At 30.2% G+C, this 22,967-nt stretch overlaps 1 protein-coding gene across 2 annotated transcripts; it reads left to right on the top strand.

The window, feature by feature from the left end:
* Window positions 1-7,387: 7,387 nt before the first annotated feature.
* LOC114167284 (helicase with zinc finger protein) lies at window positions 7,388-13,538 on the top strand. Of its 2 annotated transcripts, none has more exons than XM_028052326.2 (9): window positions 7,388-7,741; window positions 8,678-8,806; window positions 9,987-10,142; window positions 10,307-10,412; window positions 10,736-10,918; window positions 11,750-11,915; window positions 12,172-12,485; window positions 13,001-13,090; window positions 13,186-13,538. In XM_028052326.2, the coding sequence occupies exons 2-9, from the start codon at window positions 8,792-8,794 to the stop codon at window positions 13,245-13,247; spliced, it is 1,092 nt and encodes a 363-aa protein (XP_027908127.1). In that variant the 5' UTR covers window positions 7,388-7,741; window positions 8,678-8,791; the 3' UTR covers window positions 13,248-13,538. The 2 variants fall into 2 exon arrangements, with proteins under 2 accessions (XP_027908127.1, XP_085524289.1); XM_085668163.1 differs by lacking the exon at window positions 7,388-7,741 and adding an exon at window positions 7,811-7,927.
* Window positions 13,539-22,967: the final 9,429 nt, after the last annotated feature.

Consider the following 22,967-nt stretch of genomic DNA (forward strand, 5'->3'; position numbering starts at 1 on the left):
CTAAAAATACCATCTGAGATGCGAAGGATTTGTCTGAATAAATATAAACAAAAAAAGTTATTAGTAATTATTTATTATTTAATAAAAAAAAATTGGAAGCATAGAAAAGCGAGTTTTGATGATTGGGTGTGGGTCGGATGGAACGTGGCGAAAACACGAACGTTTGCGCTTCTTCGTTTGTTTGTGTTGGTGTCTTTGTTGGGCAGTGGGTGACACGAAGTTAGTGCTCTGTTTAAATATTATTATTATTATTCATTAAATCGGTTCAAATTATTAAGAAAGAAAGAACTAGAGAAAACACAAAGATAGTTGTAGAAAAAAGTTATTATAATTAATATTATTATATAATTATAAAAATATATTAAAAGAAAAAGTTGAGTAAGTAATTAATTATTTGTGTGAGATATAAAATAATGATTTGAGTTGAGAGAGAGATGGGCACTAGTAGACGAGAGGCACCGAGATCACAATCTTAGCGGGAATTTTGAAAGTCGTTCCTTTTTTTTTTTCTTAATAAATTATTATTTTTATTACTATATTTTCACCACATAAACCCTAACTATTAACGATCACGCGTTCACCACGATCCTCCGCTAAATACCCGCCACGTGTCACATTCTCAACCACAATGGAACAGCCCTCCCTTTCTCTCCGCATCCGAACAAAACCTCTCTTAACTCTTACGTGTCTCTTTCCTATTGCTGCTTTCCCTTTTATTATTTTATAATAATCATCCTAATAATTAATTACTATTACTTCTCTCCCCTCTTCACTTAAAATTATTAAGTCAACATTAATTAATATTAATTATAATTACCCTGCCCATGCGCGGCTCACGAGCCAGCCTTTTCTTCTCCAGCCACCATCAGTAACAACAAACAAACAACACTGTCAATATTAACGTGAAAAAAAATTTAAAATACATGAAATATGTCAACACCTTAATGATATAAAAAAAATGTAATTATTTACCTATAAATTTGAACTCATTAATATTAATCATTATCACATGAGCTAGTAAGAGGTATATTGCGTTAACCAAATTAACCTAAAATTTAATTTCATGTAATCCCAAAACATTTATTAACCTATAATTGCCGAACTCAACATATGTACAATTTAAAATTACGTGTGAATATCTCTGAGAAATAAAGTGTGAGTCAAAGTTTTGTATTAAATATAAAATATAAAGTTAAACACTGTATAAGGTATTTGGATAAAACTGGTGTCAAATACTTTATATGTATTAAATTAATGTTATATATAGAATTACAATCTCTTAATAACCATAACTTATATGAAAAATATATAAACTCAACAGTGATATCACAGTCAATAGAAATGGTTTAAAGTAACTGGCCGCATAACCATAACAAAAATGGGTCACCATACATCTGGAGAACAATATACCATATAACACTATATAAGATGAAATGTTCATAATTCTATTGTTTCAAGGTTTTGAGGTAAAAATGGTATCAATTACGTTATATATATAAGACCAATATCATATATGGAATCACAATCTCTCAATAAGCATAACTTATATAATATAATATATATATATATATATATATATATATATATATATATATATATATATATATATATATATATATATATATATATATATATATATATATAAACTCATCGAGAGCCACTACAACAATACATCAATTAAGTAAAATTTTTAAAAACTTTAAATTTCATATTTTTATTACTAGTTAGTCGAATGATAATTTTGTCAAATATTATTATTAGGGTGAATCATGGTACATTTGAAATATTTTGAAGTCGTAAAAATACAGGTAAAAAACATTGGATTAACTTCCTTCACACGTATATATGTATGTAGTGCGGGTATTTTTTGATTAGTAGTAAATTAGTATAGAAAATGAGAAGGTGAGTAGAAGTTGGGAATAAGATTGATGAAAAGAGTAGAGAGGGTTGGACCACGCGGGAGGAGTGGGGGCAGAGATTTGAGAATGGAAGAAAGTGATAAAGAAAAGAGAGAGAGATGTGAAGAGCATATATAAAGCAAACAATGAACAACTTGGGAGTGCAATAAGGGGTTTTGTCATTTTCCACATAGATCCGCTAATTAGGTCAGACCAATCAATCAATGATTCACCCATGGCTCTCTCTCACACACCCGAAACCTCAAAGAAAGACATGCATCTGCTCCTTTGTGCAGACCACACCCATCACTCTAATTGCTTCAATCATTTTGCATGCTCTGTGTAGTGCCAACCCTCTCTCTGTCTCAGTATCTCTTCACGACACAACAAAAATTAAATAATCTTCTTCTTTCATTTCTGTGAAAACCTGTGCTCTCTTCTTTGCTAAAACGTGTCCATAAAGTTCTTCACCAATCTTTTAACAATTTCTATAAACCTTTTTTCCCACACATTTCAAAGGAAAGAGTTCAGTACTTTTCCACAAACTGAGTGTTACAAATCTCAACATAAGGTTTATATTATGATTACATAAATTATGTAATAAAAAGAAATTGTTTCAGTGAAATTCAATTATATTTTTAATTGAGTCATTTTTACTTATATATCAAATACAATTAAAAGATGAAACCAATAAAAGAGTAAGTTAACTAAAACTTAATCAACTTCTAACGGAATGTAAATTATATTTATTATGGTGTGTTGTAACTTAATTTTTTCACATCAAAATGATCAAATCTTTATCATTTTGAGATAATATATATTCACCGTAAATTTAAGGATAATTAGACACTGCGTAAATAATAACACACAAATACATTTTAAAAGATTCATATTAAGTATTTCCTAAATCATCATAATATCTAAGAGTAAATAATCAAGATTAACTCACTACAACTAATATTCATATAACACACAATCACATTTGTACAACTAATATTCATACAACACACAATCATAGGCGCAGAGAAAACTTTTATTTAATTTTTCATAATATCTTAATTTACATGACTTGAATTGGGAATATGTAGGAAATTATTGTTGTTCCATAAATTTTTTATTTAATACATATTAATGCATATGAGGTCAACACATCATCCTTTCACATGTGACTTGATCCATATATATATATATATATATATATATATATATATATATATATATATATTTTGTTATTAGAATTTTATAAAACATTTCCTAAACAAATCATATGAAGAGGAATGAGCTATTTCCCCCTCTCTCTCTCTCACTTGAGAAAAAACCGTTGTTCAAGTGAGGAAACTCAAGAGAAGATGCTCTTTGTTTCTTTTATCTTTAGTTGGCTGAAAATTCTCCTTTTGAGAGAAAATAAATCATAAAACAAGGTTATGTACAAATAAAAATATAGGTTCAAAAATGCATAAATTAATATAAATCACCATTTTATATGATTGTTTTGTATAATACTTTCTTTTTAGCTCAAAATGACTACTCATGCTCAAATGGATTGTTCATATTTCAAGTTCCAAATCAATAAGTTAAATCATTAAAAGTTAAACCACTTTTCTAACTCCATCAATTTCTAATTCAAACCTCACCGATCTAGTTTCGAATTTATTATCTTAAATATAAGATCAATATAATCACTTTACACATTAAAAAAAAAAAATTTCTTGAACAATGACCAATTTATAAACTAAAAATTATTAGTAGCTAAAATAATTTTAAAAAATTATAATTAATCCATAAATTGGTAACTAAAATAATTTCTATTATGAATTTGTCTCTAAATTAGTCACTAACATTAACTACCATGATTTTGGTTATTATCAAATAAATTGATCTCTAATTAGAAAATTGGTCTCTAAATATATTTTTGGTCACTAAAATTAGTCTATTTGATAGTTTTCTTGTAGTGACAAATTCTTAATAGTTCACTCAAATATATAGTAATTTAACTATGTACTAATAGTAAAGTATGTTTTTCGTTACAACCATAAAAACTTAAGAAAGATTATGAAGATAAAATATATTACCAAAAAAAATAAACTTACTCTGTTTTAAAAGCCAATTAAATGGATGTGCTTAGTACATTGTTATCATATATAGGATTTGATTGTAAAAGATATATATGAAGATTTTAGTCATAATTGAAGACAAAATGGAAGAGCTAAAGACAAGAGAGAAACATGTATGGAATTGTATTGAAGACTATTACAAATAATTTATAGAAAAAGAATAAGAAGAAAAAAAGTAGGTCTAAGTCCAAGGTCGTCATAAATAATGATCAATCACATAAAATAAAATATCTCATGTTTTGATACAATGTGTCTTAGACTTACTACATGAATATATTATTCATAACTAGCTAAACATAATTGATCATAGATTCATTGCAATTCATTCATCCAAAGTGCAATACAAACTATATTTATCATATGAATATATTATTCATAACTACTTACACTAACACAATAATTGCCTTTCACGTCGTTGTAATTTACATAAAACCCATACGCCTCAAACGTGAAAAATGCATGGTAGCAATTTTGTAATTAACTTGTCCAAATTTGCGTTTGACTTATAGGGATTAGATGTAAATTTCAAAATTTATGCTTGACTCAAATAGGCTAGATGTAAAACTCATTACAAATAATCTGTAGCACGAACCAATTTGCACTTTCTTCCTCGTGCGAACAACACTATTGACGGCGACAAACTTTGTGAGAGTGTTAGGGCTTCCATTGGTGATTAAAATGTGTGTTTCAAGGCATTTTTGTGTGTGTGTGTGTGGGGGGGGGGTGGCTTTGAGAAACTTCTTTCTCTCCAACTATTTTTTCTATATTGAGGTTAGTTTCAGATCCTTTATCCCTACAATGTAGGCGTGTGAATATTTTGGGGGGGGGGGGGGGAAATTCAGTCATTGTTTTACATGAATGTCTTCCTTGTTTGTCTTAAATATGAGTTTTATGAATATTGATTTATATTAGATGTTTGGTTAATTTTAGATTTATTAGATGAAGAAGGAAGAGAAGGAGAAAGAGAAAAAGATGAAGAAGGAGGAGAAGGAAGATGATAAGAGGAAATTTGGTGCAGATATGAGAAAAAAATATAAAATTTTACGTTTGTTACGACAAACGTAAATTTACGTCTGTTATAAATACAACAGACATAAATTTAGGTCTCTCACAATTATGCCTGATGTATAACAGACGTAATTTTTGTGCGTGTTAATGTTAATTCAAACAATTTAACTCTTTATCTAATCTTCTTCCTTATTACTAACTTTCATTTGCATCGTATAAAAAATATGAATGATAACCTATGATGCACCGATACTTTAATTTAGGTCACGTATTCGTATATGATATTTCAGGACACTTCACCGATACTTCATTGATACTGATCATGTAATCTATAATGCAGTAATACTTTTATTATGACAAAAATTTATAATTTTTTTTGACAATGTTTAATTCATATGATTTTAATTTGAATCCACACAATAACAATATTTATCATGTTTTTAAGAATTATTTTACATTTTTCAATATTCATATATTACGTATTGTATCTTGTTAACTTTAAAATAAACTTATCGACATATCATATATATGTTATATTCGATACACGTATCGTATATGTGCATCATAGATGATAACCAATAAATTAAGAATGTGTAATATGAATATGTGAAGAAACATTATAATAATGTTTAAATTAATAAGAAATTCACTAAAACAACCCACGTTAATGTTTTAGTTGAAGTGTTTAGATAAATTATTTGAATTAAGATTTTCACTTTATAACAAGATATGATTTATTATCTAAGTTTATCTCATAAAAACTTATGTTTAAGTGGGGTTTTAGACTTAATGTTTTCAACAGCAGTTCGTATAATCAATTTTTCTAATGACCATATATAAAACATGCTTAGTTTTTGAAATCAAACATCAAATGGTTGATTTTCTAAATATAATAACATCTTTCCCTGTCATAAGTAGTTTTATGTTATTAGATTAGAAGAAGGTTGACACAAAAGACTTCATACATTTATAACTTGTTTTTACTATTGTGATAGTTACTTAACCTTATTCAATTTATTTCATAAGAAAATCTCAAGCTAATTAATAAATTGATTCCAAATCTTCATAATTGAAGAAACCAAAGCAAATTTATCTGTTTGACATTATATGTTTTTTAACAATGATTCTATGATTCTCTAACTTATTTTGTCAAATTAATTATTAGAGGTTAACTTATGATTACGTGACAAAAAAATAAAATAAAATCACAAGTATCATACAAATTCTTTCAAGAAATTTTTTATAAAGTTTTCCAACCTTAATGATATTATTTAATTTTATTTAGTATTTACAACCATTACAAATATTTTTATCTTCTACCTTAGTTGCACAATAACCTTTTAACCTCCAATTGTTGATTTTGTTACTTCTCACTAATATTTTGTTTTTAACGTATTGTGTTTCATAACATATTTTACTATGTTCGGTGTTTTATTTATTTATTTTATTATTTTTCAAGTAATTTCAGCTTAGACGTGCTAATGATTTTCTAATTTTTTTCAGGTTGTTGTGTATTTTTGGTTTGAGTACTTTTGTATGGTTGGTTTGAAATAGATCGAAGATTTGGAGAGATTTGAATCCAAAAAAGATAACTTTGGAAGTAATCTGAAAACCATTTCGTGTGCTTGACAATTCTTGTCGACTTTGAACATCTTCAATAAATGTGACATGATATTTATGAAAAAAAAAATATTTAAAACACAATTAGAGAAAAAAATTCTATAAAAATAGTTAATAGTAACATCATTGCAAACATTTATGTTCATGAATTCTTTAAATACTTTTGAAAATAATATAAAAGGTATATACCAATAAAAGTCATATAACAGTTTCCCATAGTTAATTAGGATTTCTTAAGTAAAAATTATTCGCGTTTTATTTTCTTTTTCTTAAAAATATGTATTAAATTTTTTTTATAAATTGTTTTACAACATATACAATTCACTGTAATATTTAATAGAACCGTTTGTTCAATTTGAACTTAGTAATTATAAACATTAATTTTGAACCTGTTGGTTTGGTGTTTCTATTGTCTTCGATTACGTTGTTTCAAGCCGATAAATCATCGGCTTGAGTCGCATGAATTTATGTCTTATATAAATTTTAAACACTTCTATATTTTGTCTTATATAAATATATAAATATAAACATAAATTTAATTTTATTCATCATTATTTATTTACTTTCTTACTAGGAAAATAATAATAATAATAATAATAAAAAGTCCAAAGCAAATGAGTCAAAAGAAGTCACCATCCAAAATTGTTAGTAGAATATATTTTTCAAAATTTGATTTTCCCGTTCCAAAATTTTCCACAAGCCATCTCTTTCACCCTCTCTTCACCTTTTGCACATAACAACTCTCTCTCACTCTCTCTCATTCTCTCTCATACACACTGTAATTTTCTTCCAGCACCCTCATTGTCATTCAGACTTGTGTCCCTAATGTAAATATCATTTTCCAACCTTTTCAAAATATCTTCTTAAACCTCAAATGCTATTATTATTATTGTTCACTCTTCACTTCTTCGTTCTTTCAACCTCAGCCCCCACTTACCAGCCTTCCCTATTTTTCCTAAATTTCCATTCTTTTTCCCTTTCCATGAGTTGATGCATCTTTTTCAAGTTAATTAAGCTTGAAATAGCTGGTGGGGTTTTTAAATCCGTCGATATAACTGTGTTTTTGTTTTTCTGGTTGGAGATTCAGGAAGTGGCTGTGAGGTAATATATTTGCTAGATCTTCATTTCCTTTTTTTGCTTCATGGGGTGTTTGTTTTCGGGGGCATTGGGGGTGCTTTCTTGTTTGGTAGCTTGGAAAGTTTATTCCTTCAAGGTGTTTCTTTGCTTGATGAATTCGTCTGTTTCTTCTGCTTCAGTTCTCAGCATCTCATTCACAATTGAGATCTGGTTTGCTCCAAATTTGTTCTTCAATTCCTTTTTTTAAGATTTGAAAAATTCTGTTTTTTTTTTTTGTTTGTTTGTTCTGCCGTTTGAATCAATTGTGGATACTTAGGATTCATTGGTGGAAGACATTGGTTCACGACTGCCATTTTTTTTCTGAAAATAATTGCATTCTCCTCTCCCCTTTTCTCGTGGTTTCTAAAATTGAGTGATTAATTATTGCTTAATCCTTGGAGAACCCGAACCGACTTTAATTTCTAATTTCTTTTTTCCTGGCTGAAGAATTTTACAATTCATCTTAAACGGCATGGCTTCTCATCTGATTTATTCTTTCACAAGGAATGGAGAAATTACTAAGTTGACTGAAAAAGATAAAAACTATGGAAATTGTGTTTTTTGGCGTCATCTTAGACTGGGTGCACTAATTTGCTTATGTCTACTTTAGTGTAGTAATAAATGCATTTGGCATCCTTCCTTTCTGGGAATTTTATTTTTAATTGCACAACTAATGGCCCTTATTTTCTTTTTTAAGATTTTTAACAGTACAGACAAGTGGCAACTGCATTTTCTTTGTCACATGAGGTTCTCTCTGATGTAGAACATGCTATTTTTTTATTTTATTTTTTATATTTTTGTTTAAAGGTATTTTGATATTGGATTTCTTTATAGATGGTTTTTGTTGAATTAAATAACCATATGCTTATATAAGTGGTATGGTTTACCATTCTCTCATTACTCCTCTTGTTTCATATGAAGACTGCTTCAACTTGGGCCTGTCATTGACATAAATGCAAACAAACTTGAATTCGAAGACTGTTTGTGGTTACTTAAATCCCTGAAAGACATGCAGTCAGCCTTCTTTCTGCTGAAATGAAGAACTTGCAGGTTCCCCTGTTATATGTTTCTTTTTATCTTGGTATTTGGTGCATGGTTTGCAATATCCACCATCGCAATGATTAAGTTTATGAATCTAATTCAGTTGGCCTTATTGGATGTCAACATTGAGAATATATATGCTTGATATTATTCCTTTTAAAATCTAGTTACAGCCAACCATTTGATGCATGCTGTGCTGTTTGCTGAGAGAAAGACAAATTTACCCTTATGAAACTACTTAATTCAATCTATATAAGCATGTTATTCCCCGTATTAGCTAAATCTGAAACATCATTGATGAAAACATCACTGTGGTTTGGTATATCTTTGTTCAACCATCTATCATAGTTGAAGTATTGAAAAGTTTCTAATTTACAAGCTTTAACAAATAATTTTAGCCCAACTTCGTTGCAGTGGTAGTTCTGTTATCACTGAGAGCACATTCATTATGTATGCCACTCATTGCTAATAGAGTTTATCTGTGACGTTTTCTTAATTCCTCCTGTATAATTATTTTTGTAGTTTTGGGTGTTTGTCACTTGGTTTGAATGGAGACAAAATGACTTTGTTCGTGTTTATATGACATTGTTAATTTGGTTGTTTTGGTGGAAAACCCTGATAAGATGTTCACTTGTGCACCAACATGGGGGTTACCGTAATGAATTTCACAGTGTGTATTTGGATAATGGTTTGTGCTTTTAAAATTGAAGAAATGAAGGTTTTGCATGGTGGTTTGTTATTTCATCTGTCACTGATGTTGCCAGCAATAGCTAATAAATAAGTTAACAGGGGATGGAGTTGCTCTGAATCTAATATTTCTTCAATAGGAATCTAACTGAATAATTATGGAATGAAGGTCTGTTACTTAAAACGCAATGATATAATTCTTTTATCAAATTTGAACATGATGGAGGTTAATGAGAGGCAAAATTCAGTATTTCCCCGAAAAATAATAATATGTCCTTGCCATTTTCAGTTGTTTAGTTTGTTGTATTGTATGCTTCTATAAGCAAACTAGTTTGTACATATTTAATGTTCTGAACATTAATAATCTGCAAGCCTTCTGTATTCATATTTAATTTCTGGCATTCTACATCGATATGCCTAATCCTCTAGATTTTCTTCATAACTCCTGTGGCTGCTTACATTTGTTGTAGTTACACTAAGCTAATATTTTATGGATTTGCAGAGCTCAGAAGAATTACAGTCATCAACTCAAGCTTCTCATGAGCCCAAGAGTGAACAACCAAACAATCACACAACTGATGCTCCTGTTACAGACACAGGCTCAGCATCTGCTACAAGTAATGACAGTAAAAAAGTTTCACGGCAGGATATTGAGTTTGTAAGGATATCTGTTCTTTCCTGGACATTTTAGTAGTTTTCTGTTGTTTCCCACTTTTCCCTTGTTTCGTTTATTTCGTGGATTGAATTTTATGAGGATGATCTGCAGAATTTGAACTGAATTAATCTGTTTATTTTTTCCTTTTGGATTAAATATTCATACAGGTCCAGAATTTAATAGAAAGATGCCTACAGTTATATATGAATAAAGATGAAGTGGTTAAAACACTACTGACACGGGCAAAGATAGATCCTGGATTCACTACCCTTGGTAGGCATCTTAAGGTCTCCGTCATGCCATCTATATATTGCATCGTAAATTGTAATTAATAATATAACTATTGTATATGCTGTTTGTAGCAAGCTTTGAAATGATATTGATTTGTAAATTGTAATGATTTTCCAAGTTTTATTTAGTTTAATTTGTTATCTGCTTCATGTGTTGGATTACATGGAAATTAGCATAATTTTAAAGTTGAGACATCTTGCTTTTAGAAAAAATATGGTACTTGCTTTCTTGTAACTTTTCCATACATCTTAAAGTAGATGCAGACTCATGTCCCTTTGCTTTGTAATTGGTCCTTTTTAATGCAGTATGGCAGAAGCTAGAGGAAGAGAACGCTGATTTCTTCAGGGCCTACTATATCAGACTAAAATTGAAAAAGCAAATTCTTTTATTCAATCATTTGCTTGAGCATCAGTATCATCTAATGAAGTGTCCCATGCCTGCAAAGGTACCATTGGCCCCAATACAGAACGGAATCCATCCAATGCCTGGTACATTCTTGCCCTCTTATCAGTGTGTATATGTGACAGTTTGTGTTAAACACAAAGGTCTTCACATCTTTGCATGGCTAAATCTAAACTGTGTTGAGTTGAGTGATAACACTTATGTGTCACTTCTCATGTTATGTAATCTCACTCTCACTGCACTCTAAACTTCATGGCCAACAACAGGGAACAGATCATGTCTCGTCTAAAAGGTCTAAAGTGATACTTCATGAAAATTAAGAAAGTAGTAAGATTCTCATGATTCTTCGAAGTTCCTTAAAAGCATAGAGGCTTTACTACTGTGAAAACTTAAGTACATTATTAATTGAAGAGAATTAGTCAGTAATTAAATACATTTTCCTGGGTATTAACTATGGTGTTGCCTGATTTCACTCCAGATGTTAATGCTTAGATTTAACCAAAACTTTGGTTAGTTAACAGGTTTGGATTCTTGAAGAATTATCAATTATTAGTGCTATTACGAGATTGCTTGGAAATTTTAATCTTCATAATTCTGAAATACAAAAATTGGAAACTTCAGTATGTTCTTTGTTAGTCTATGCATTTCTGGCTTTGTATTAGCCTAAGATCTAAGTTGAGGAAACCTTTTATATATTCCTCAGTTGTGTTATTTTTATGAATGCCGAGGAACTTTTTGCTGTGTTATAAATGTTTTGTTTGCCTCTAGGTATGAGTCTTTTGCATAATCTTTGTGTTTCTTTCTGTGTACATTTCAGTCTAAAAAGATGGATTAGATTATAAAGGCACAAGTCGCTTTGTTTTATCTTTTTTTCATTTCCTTGCATTATTCTTTAACACCATTTGTTTGCAGTGCAGTCAACAACCTACCTATGGGATACCCAGTGCTACAGCAGCCTCCCATGCAAGCAACAGGTCAACCTCATCTTGATTCCATGGGTTGTGGTATATCAAGTTGTCATGTAGTGAATGGAGTCCCTGCCCCAGGCAACTTTCACCCCATTCGGATGAACTCTGGGAATGAGTGAGAACTTCTCTTACTGCACATAATTCCTTTTTGTGACTCCTACAGGGGCAATATTTTGATTGCTTATATAAGGTCCTGGATTGTTATCTTTTGTAGTTAAGTTGTCTGAAATGTGTAAATGTGTATTTTGTAGCTAAGTGGTAATTGATTTCATAATTAACTGTTCAGTTGTATGACATGATAATGCATTTCTAACTGTTACTTCCTCCTTTTATGTTAAAACTAACATGCTTTGCCTTTGTCCTTGTTGAAGTATGGTGATGGACCACAATGCTCCTGATATGGCTCCTGTTATTCCACCAAATGGTACAATGTCATCCGTCTCAGAAATGCCAGTAAGTCCGACATCAGTTGCATCGAGTGGCCATTTCCCCTTCACTGCATCAGAAATATCAGGAATGGGTGCTGATGCCTCAGCTCTTGATACAGCATTTACATCTGATGTGGCAAGTTCAGTAGGATTACAGCTCGCACCAGACGGTGGCAATGGAATTTCCAGATCACTGGATCAAATTCAATGGAACTTTAGTCTATCAGATCTAACGGCAGATTTACCAAACTTGGGAGGTAATTTCTTACACAATTTTCTGATTTGCTTTCAGATATGCACTTAAATGTTAAGTTGTTTGAGATGTACAACATGTGTTGAGCTTGTGATCTGTTATGTCATTCATCTGCCGAAAGTACACTGAATATTTGAGAAGAAAATGTTGAGTTTGTGATCTGTTATGTCATTCATCAACCCAAGTAATATGAATATTTGAGCAGAAAAAACTGAATCTGTTTGAGTCAGTAATAACCAAAAAGAACCAGGAAGCATTTACCATCAATATTTAGTTTCAAGTAAAATTGGACTTTGCTGGTCTTTTTGTTTATCTATGAAGAACTGATATTCTATTTTATGTTGCCATAAGTTATCTGATGTACGTTTTAATGTCTCAAGCGCTATAGGTTGCATGTAAATGACCAATAATCATTTTAGAAATCAATGAATGCAGTCAAGGATTATACTCAAGATTTTCAATTACTTGTTCAACCATTGTTGGTGTCTTCCTTCTTTTATTGTCTTGAGTTCTTTGCAGATCTTGGAGCTCTGGGAAACTATCCTGGTTCACCATTTTTGCCATCCGATTCAGATATTTTGCTCGAATCTCCTGATCAACAGGATATAGGTAATGTCCTATAGAAATTTTTGCTATTACTTTTTTATTCTTATTTTGAAGTCCTTGTTTTGATTTAATCAAAGAAATGTTTGTTTTTGTTTCAGTTGATGACTTCTTTGTTAATTCTGAGCCCCCATGCTCTCAGTCAGATGAGGATAAATCTTGAGGTGAGGCAAGTTGCATGTTTCACATTAATTGTTAGATTAGGGAAATTTAGGATTAATAAATGTCATCTAGCTTACATGGCATACAGGTTTACTGTTACCTAAGTGTAGGCAGCCTGATATTTATCATCAGGATGAAAATAGAATGTCAATTGTTCCCTGTAGTACCAATCTTTTGCATTCTTTTCAGAAATCTGTTATCAGCAAGAGTTGGAACAGTGTTTAGGATGTGTAATTGATTTGATGCATTTGGATATTTATATACATATATAATATATAATATTGTTTGGATCCTTCTCAGTCCAAAGTTCAATTCAATGTTTATGTCCTTGGCACTCCAATGGTGTCAGATTATTTGTTGTAGCATCATAACAAGATTAATGTCCTTTCTAGCTTTTCAGTTACAATGAGTGTAGTGGTTGAACATGTCCTATTGTTGAAGCCCTAATCACTGCACTGCTTTTATTGTTGCTTTAAGATTACTAAAACATCCTTCTACCTAAACAAAAACTAGCCATTTTGCCCTCAATTTGTTACCATTTTCTTTTAGTCATTGACTGGTTTTGTATACTTATTTTCACACCAAGTTTATCAATGTCTTTTTTTACTGATTCAAACCTCTGATTTTTCAAATGTCTGATACATGCCTTGATAAAAATGACATGCTTAACTCTGTTTTATGTATGGTTTCACAAACACCATTTCTGTTATAAAGTAAAGATGCGTCTTTGTATAGAAAGTTTTGAGTTAAATCTTCCAGTTACCACTTTAAGCCCTAAGAGTTAGCCACTGATCTATCACCGTTATTTTACCAAACATGTTGCTGTTTTTATCATAGAAACCATTACTAGGAAAAAAGGTATTTTCTTTTTCAAACTACAGTAGAACACAATCAATAAATGAGTATAATTTGTTGTTTGTACATAAAGGTATTGCCAAATGTGTAGAGTTCATAATTTACTTACAAGTAATCAATATTCTATTTTTCAAGCACCCAAACTATCTTCTCATTCCATTATGAACAATCAAGTCATAAATAAAGTTGCTTTATCAGAGGCAACCAAAATTGAAGATGGTATGGCCCACCAACTTTCCTTGAAGTTGTTGAATATGTACTATAAAGATAATGCAAACTTTTCCATTAGATTACAAACCTAACATTGCCTTCACACAACAAGCCTAGACATGGATTGGTTGTTAGACTCTTCATGTCCCCTCTTTGTAAAGGTATATATATATATATATATATATATATATATATATATATATATATATATATATATATATATATTATCGACTTATAAGATTGATTTTTTGTGTATAAGTGAGTATAGATCTCAATTTAAAAGTTAATTTTATAAAGTTGAATAAGACTTAAAATTTACTTTTTTTTAAAATGGTATTGAAGTTATTTGAAGTCTGGTAGAACGATATTTGTTAGCGGTTAAGTTTATTAGACTATCTATTATATCACTTATTAATATTTATTAATTTCACGTGTACGATTCTTCCAATTCATCTATATAAATAACTATTTCATGAATAAAGTTAAAATTACATTCAAACAAATTACTTTATTTGATGTGATTTCACATTTACATTTTTTGGCTATGACAATATGAACGTATTTTTCTACAAAAAAAAAATGAAACTATTTTTATTTGAAAACAGAAAAGTGTGAGTGTGATTCCACCGTAATAAACCGAGTCAACAAAATAATATACTGTATACATAACGTTGTGGGTTGCTTCTTTGGTGGTTACAGCTTTTCAGAAGTCATAATCAAAATTTTCACGTTTCATAATGGAAGCCTTTTAACAAATTATAATCAAATAGTTATGTTTGGACTATTGTGTTTGATTTATTATATTTAATTTAATATTCAATATTAAAGCTAAAGTAACAAGTTTAATTTTTAGTGAAACAGATATTGAAAGAAAGATGATTATAATTTGCATTAACTATTTTGTAAGTCAAGTTGAATAAGTCAATTCGTATAAGCTCTTAATTGGAAAACCTTGTGTTCTAGATATAAATCATTTATAGTGAATGTTAATTTCATATATTAGTTATACTTAAAAAAAATCAACTTAGTTAATTGTTTTTATTAACTTATGTGATTGTATTAATAATGAAATTAATAAATGATAACTTTCCCATTATTGATTAATACAAAATATAAATACAACCAATATTTAATAGAGGACAAATAATAAAAAGTAAAATCTAAAGTCTTACAAAAATACCTTATTAAAAAGATTAAGAATTTATTTTAAAATGTATCATTTAATAACAGAGGATACGTAACTCTTGCTGTAAGGGTAAGCGTTTGTGTCCAACACATAAATACATATATGCATATTATTAAGGGCAATACATATATTATTTTATTCAATGTACTGGGAAATAAAATGAACATTTTATTATTATTTATAATAATGAACATTACTACTTTTACTCTTTGTTATTATTATTTACCCAAATGTCTACAATTTACGTTGTTTTTCACCTAAATTTCATTAACTTCATTATTATATTCTTTATGAATGTGACATAAATTTGGTTTATTACAAATTTCATCATTATCAATAACGAAATATATAATTTTCACTTTTTAATTGAAGGTTAGACTCTATCTATTCGGAAAAAATATGCTCATATTTTATTAACATATATGAACAAAATTTATTCTATTATTTTTGATAAAATTTTAATAATATTCCACATTGATCTCCAAAATATATGAAATGAAACTGGTAACAAATTACTACAATTAAATAAGCATTCAAAGAACAACATAAAATGATCAATTAAAAAAATTTAAATTTAAGAATAAACTTACAATGTCTATATATTAAAAAATTATGAAACATAAGTTTCTATATCTCTTAACTTATCTCTTAACTTAGATAGATAATTCAAGATTTAATATAAATGATTATTGTTTAACTATATGCATCTCAAATGAAAACAAAAGTTCACAGTATATGTACACAAAGATAATACTTAATTTAAATAAAATTAGCACAACAGAAACAACAAATATCACTCAAAAATATCACAACACATCTTATTTTTAGGATCAATCAAAATCACACTTTTTACTTTAATTTTTCCACAATTCAAATGTAATCTCTAAAATTATAAACAAACTAATGAGTAAATAATTAAGTCACTCAAGGGGCTAAAATAATTCATTACTCCCTACAATTTTTAGTATTTTTAAATTTTAAATTTCAATTTCAAACATCCAATGACATTCATCATTTATATTAAATTGATTTTAACAATTAATTTCAATATTTTAAAATTAAAATTTAAACATCTAAATAACACAATTTTAATACCAAGAGTAACAAAAAATAATCTAATGAAGATATTATTGTATTGTCGTGGTTGAAATTTAAAAAAAAAATCACATTATCAATTTTAATAATAAAATAAAGATTTAGATTACTAATATTTAGAAGAAATAAGGTCAATTAATAATGATCAATTTTGTTGTTGATTAAGTCTATCTGAACTGTTTTTGATGATGTCCATAATAGCATGACAATGGTTAATGGTTAACATGACATGTATGTAATATCCTGAAACTGTTAATCTGCTGCCCCGATAGTCGACTAGCCAACTAATGTAGTCGACTAGGCTCGTGCTGACAGCAATTGGTTTATAAAAACAGACTCTGCACCTGTTGTTAACATAGTTGTTCAACCAAAAAAGAAAGAAAGAGAAGTGTGAAACAGGTTCTTTGAGCAATCTTGAAAGATCCTCTTGAGAATTTCATCAAGAAACATCAAATTTGGCTTGGCAAGAAGAAGAAAATTCAGATTTGGAAAAGGTGTACTCAATCTAATTTCTAGGTTGTGTTCTTGTGTTCTAAGTACAGTTAGAAACTCTTTATTTTACTGTTTTCTGGTTAAAGCAAGTGTGTGTGATAGCCTTGTTATTTTTGGTTGTTAAAGCAAGTGTGTGTGATAGCCTTGTTGTTGTGTTTGTTTAAGCAAGTGTGTGGAAGCCTTGCTTGTGTGTTCCTGTATCTTAGAATTTAGATTTATCAAGTGTATTTGTAAATCTTGAAATTCTTGTGATATAGTGAATATCTCTAGCTGTGATTTGCTAGATAAAACTGGATGTAGATTATTAAGAATCGAACCAATATAAAAATTGTGTGTTTTATCTCTTTCTCTCTATATTTTGTCATAGTATAAATGCTCCAAACATTAAACATCAAACCACACTATTTCAATTGATTCAACAAGCAAAGGATTTTATCAAAACACACTAATACAAAAAAGGCTTTTAACGTCTGATATTTTCGGTCTTTGACGTCTGCTCAAACACCGACGTCGTATTGGGTGACGTCAAAATTGACGTCGAAAAGCATAGCAGACGTTAATTAACGGCGGGGCCTGGAGAGTCAGACGTTAATTAAAGTCGGGGCCAGGAGAGTCAGATGTTAATTAACGTCGGGTCCAGGAGAGTCAGACGTCAAATAACGTCTGTCAAGGTTCTACTAGACGTCAAACAATGCTGTTTTTTTTAAGTTTTGTTGTTTTTACAACATTCTCACACCTGAAAATCATAAAAAATCCATAATAGTTTCTAAACGCTTTTCTTAAGAGTATTAACTTCTATATTCCAGAACTACTAGTTAATCAATAACTAGAAAAAGCCATTGAATCAAATGCCTTGTAGTTTAAAAAAAATGAGTACAACAATATTGCATAGCTATGATAGTTTATACTACATAAATCTGTTAGGTATTTGTTATCCTCATGCCATCACCTTAATCTTATGTCGAGAGAAGAAAATAACTCTAGCAGATTACAAGAGATGTCTCATAACAAAATTAGACCAAAGAGAAACAAAAGACATGAAAAAGAACATTACCTCAGTTACTTGCTGGTTTTGAGGTCCTTGATTTAACCTTACCTCACTCACCCCTCTTAATGGAGAATTAAAGATCAAGGAGTGACCACCTAAATATTACTCCAAGGCAACTTAGAGGTCAGTTTAAAGAAATGTAAACACTTCAACATCATTCATAAAAAGGAAAAATACTAAGAACTCTCATGTAATGAAAACATAAACTTTATAGTTCATGGAATCAGTCATCCTTCGTTATTCACTCCACCCTAAATTCATTATGACTCCTTTTCGTATGGAGTTCACAACATTGATCACCACATCACGCTCATTTACCCTCCAAATTAGATACACCGGTTATTAATTCAATTTAAATTTCAATTTCAAATGGCATGCATAATTAAAAGTCTAAAAGGAGGCAATCCACATGAGAGTGTTTGGTACACTTCTTATAATCATACACATATGAAAAGAATTACCTACAGTATGCATCATGCCATTGTAATCACAATTAACGCTCAATTTAGTAATAACCTTAAATTTAGAAATGGAAAATTCTAGTAAATGAAAGACGAACTTGGAGAAGGTGGCTTTAAGATCTCTGCACGCTGTTAGCCAAATGGGGATGAAGAGCAAGTGGGACGAATCTCAAAACGCTGCAAATGGGGATGAAAACGCAAAATATTCGGTTCAAAATGCCTAAAATCAATTCATAATCAAATCCCAACAAGTTTGGTGGTGAAAAACGTTCGAAACTCACCTAGATAAAGTCGAAATGGGGGTCGCCGGTGGAAAACGCTCGCGGAAACAATGAAACAGCGTAGGGTTTCTGCGTTTCGCGTAGAGATAAGTAAAACTTAACGTCGGTGGTGAAGAAGTCCGACGTTAAGTGACGTCAGGGGAACAACAGTCTGACGTCCTTTTTTAAATGACGTCGGGGTTTTTTGGGCAGACGTTAAATTACGTCTGATCTGGAACGGACAGACGTTAAATTACGTCTGACCTAGAATAGACAGACGTTAAAAAAGTCCGATAATTTACAAAAATGCCACCGGTCATTTTTAACGTTGGACTTTTTTTGGACAGACGTTATAAGGGTGACGTTATAACACTTTTTTGTGTTAGTGACAATTTCAAAAGTGCTAAAATTGGGCAAAATTTGTTAATACCAATTCACCCCCCTCTTGGTTATGAAATATTGGTGCATCAATTCTAACAAATTTTAGTGATAAAAAATAATTAGTTATTATAATGATCAATTCAAATATCAATTTATAAACTAAAATTTATTGAAAACTAAGATACTTTCAAAAAATGTAATTCTTCTTAATAACTAAAATAATTTCTATTTCAAATTAGTTTCTAAATTGATAATTAACATCAGTTATTAAGGTTTTAACTACGAAACGAGTTAATATCTAATTATAAAATTAATCTTTCAATTAGTTTTTATCTATTTTTGTCACTAAAATTAATTATTATGTAAATTTAGTTTTTGGTGCTTATTTAAAAATATTTCACCACACTTTTTAAAAACAAATCATATATAAATATTATCAGATATAGTATATGTGATGATGGTGGCCCTCTTTTACTCGTGACTGTATAATTTGATTACATTTTACTTAAAATATATGAAATACACGTTACTCTTGCTCATATATAATTGCATGCACTATGTTGTATACAGAAACTTACGTATAAGAAATGAGTAGAACCTTTTCATATCAAAACATCAAAGCTTTTGACGAAACACGTTGGAAGCGCATAATGGATAACTTTATTGATTTGTCTTTCTTTCTCACCTTCTTTTTCCTTCTTTATTTTCCTGTCTTCTCTTTTTCATCTTCAACATTGTCATATCAACACCTCAACTATTGCAAATGCATCAAAAACAACTCATAGAATGAGAAAAAGTTCGTACGTACACAAATATTATAAGAATAGAAACTTGTACTCACTTTTATTTAGATGTGTTAGTTTGATACATGTTTCTAAAAATGTGTCAATTTAGTCCTAATTCTTGAAAAAATGTCTTAATCAGGTTCCTTTCAGGCAAAAGTTACTGAAGTCGTTAACTTAATTCATGACCTTTATCACTAAATCTTAATATAAATATCAATACTTAATCTTGTAAGTCATTTTAAATATCAATAGTGTTATATTAATAATTTTTTTGCTAAAAATGACTTAATTGAGACATTTCAAAAATTGAGACTCAATTGACACATTTTTAAAAGTGAGTAGCAAACTGATTCATCTAAATGAAAGTGGGTACATCTAACTAATTAAACCTATAAATTACTCTATTCTTATCCATTATGACACTAAAGCCATACAAGATATTTCATTGTATAGTTCAAGCTTTAAGATTGTTATTATTCCATGAATGAATGTACATAAAACATAATTTATTAATAAAGATTTTATAAAGTTTTGTCAAACGCCACCATAATCTGGCAAATGCTTATCAAAAGCAGTACTTTGATTTTTCTATGTTAAATTCACAATTCTATTGGTAGAGAAAGTTCGTAAAATTTAACTAATAAAATGCACTTTCAATGTGAATGCTTTTTTACCGTGTTTCATGTTTTATAACATAAAGCACATATTATAACATATTGCTGATAAAAATAAGGCTTAAATATATTTTTGGTCCTCATTTTCGTAGTGTTTGTTGTGAATGGTCCTCATTTTCACATAATGTTTAAAATGGTCCTCATTTTTACCGAATGTTTAGAATGATCCTCATTTTCGCAATTCGTGTTTTATTTGGTCCTTTTCTGTAACGCCGTTTAAATCATTAACAGATCATTGTATATGTGGCACAATTTGTATTAGGGTGTATTACGTATATGTGGCTTAATTAGATATTTGGGGATAAATAAGTGAGCTAGGGTTTTGGTAGGGAATGTTTGGGCAGTTGGTGAGTTTTGGCAATCTTGTTCCTCCATTCCCAATTGGTATTGCTGCAATCTTCTTCTTCCTGCAATCCCATTATATAGGTATGTTACAGTCCCAATCTTCTTCCTTTACCTCTGGTAATTGTTGGAGGCAATCGTGTTGTATCACTTCGTGCACTATTGGTGGTTCAACGAGAAACAAATTAACCCCGATTTGTAGTTGCAGAGAGATGGCTGCTTTGAGGATGACAAGAACTCCAAAGAACATTGGTAGAAAATTTTGGGTACAATCTATTTTTATTTTTGTGTTAATAATAAATTCGTTTTAATTTTTGGTTTATTGATTTACAGAGTGGTGGTTCTAATAATGTGGGCTGCAACTTTTTCAAATGGTGGTGTTGATGAAAAGGATGTCATCATCATGACACAAATGAGGCAGATTAATGATTTGGAAAAGGATGTCCACTTCAATTTCACCTTCCACTTCAACATCACTATTCAGACCACTGGCATCCCCAATCTCTACTTCAGCAGCCTCTTCATGGGTCTCTACTTCACAGTGGTGGACAATAACATTGAACCTATCATCACTCATTGCCCTAAAGTAAATTAAACAGATAAAAAAGATGTATTATTAAGCCTACTTTAACACAATGGGGGACCACTGCTACAATCAATTACAAATAAAATAATGGGAACCATTACACCAACATCGACAACATCGACAACGGACAAACAAACCAACTAAAATAATACCCCACTGAACCTCACCTACAGACACAAACTGCACAAAATCATGGAAGTAATTTAGAAACCATGCAGAACATCACAACAATCAAAAGACAAACAAACCCAAAAATAGAATTACGAAAATCCTAACCCACGAGCAAACACAACCCAGAAAACCCTGAACCTACTTACCTCGTTGATGATGATTAACTAGAAAATTGAAATGAAAAGTGCAACTGCAATCCAATGATGAAATGACAAGTATTAGCTGCTTCCTCTACAAATCTGAACTCAAGAAAGACGAAGATAAAGAAATTTCCCTAATTACAAAATTTCCCCTAAATTGAAAAATTAACATTAATTAGCCACCTGTACAGTACACGTAACACATCCTAATGCAAACTGTGCCACCTGTACAATGTTTCGTTAATGATTTAAACGGCGTTACAGAAAAGGACAAAATAAAACACGAATTGCGAAAATGAGGACCATTCTAAACATTCGATAAAAATGAGAACCATTTCTGCAAATCTGAACTCAAGAAAGACGAAGATAAAGAAATTTCCCTAATTGCAAAATTTCTCCTAAATTGAAAAATTAACGTTAATTAGCCACCTGTACAGTACACTTAACACATCCTAATACAAACCGTGCCACTTGTACAATGTTCCATTAATGATTTAAACGGCGTTACAGAAAAGGACAAAATAAAACACGAATTGCGAAAATGAGAACCATTCTATACATTCGGTAAAAATGAGAACCATTTCTGGAAATCTGAACTCAAGAAAGACGAAGATAAAGAAATTTCCCTAATTGCAAAATTTCTCCTAAATTGAAAAATTAACGTTAATTAGCCACCTGTACAGTACACTTAACACATCCTAATACAAACCGTGCCACTTGTACAATGTTCCGTTAATGATTTAAACGGCGTTACAGAAAAGGACAAAATAAAACACGAATTGCGAAAATGAGAATCATTCTAAACATTCGGTAAAAATGAGGACCATTTCTGCAAATCTGAACTCAAGAAAGACGAAGATAAAGAAATTTCCCTAATTGCAAAATTTCTCCTAAATTGAAAAATTAACGTTAATTAGCCACCTGTACAGTACACTTAACACATCCTAATACAAACCGTACCACCTGTACAATGTTCCGTTAATGATTTAAACAACGTTACAGAAAAGGACAAAATAAAACACGAATTGCGAAAAT

Source organism: Vigna unguiculata, chromosome 10 (genome assembly GCF_037176805.1).
Source record: "Vigna unguiculata cultivar grain cowpea cultivar isolate G323 ecotype 2 chromosome 10, ASM3717680v1, whole genome shotgun sequence".
Lineage (NCBI taxonomy): Eukaryota > Viridiplantae > Streptophyta > Magnoliopsida > Fabales > Fabaceae > Vigna > Vigna unguiculata.

Coding starts and splice junctions, on each gene's coding strand:
- LOC114167284 (XM_028052326.2), top strand. Junction 10,413..10,735: donor TCCTGGATTCACTACCCTTG/GTAGGCATCTTA, acceptor TTTTTAATGCAG/TATGGCAGAAGCTAGAGGAA. Junction 13,091..13,185: donor TCCTGATCAACAGGATATAG/GTAATGTCCTAT, acceptor TTTTTGTTTCAG/TTGATGACTTCTTTGTTAAT.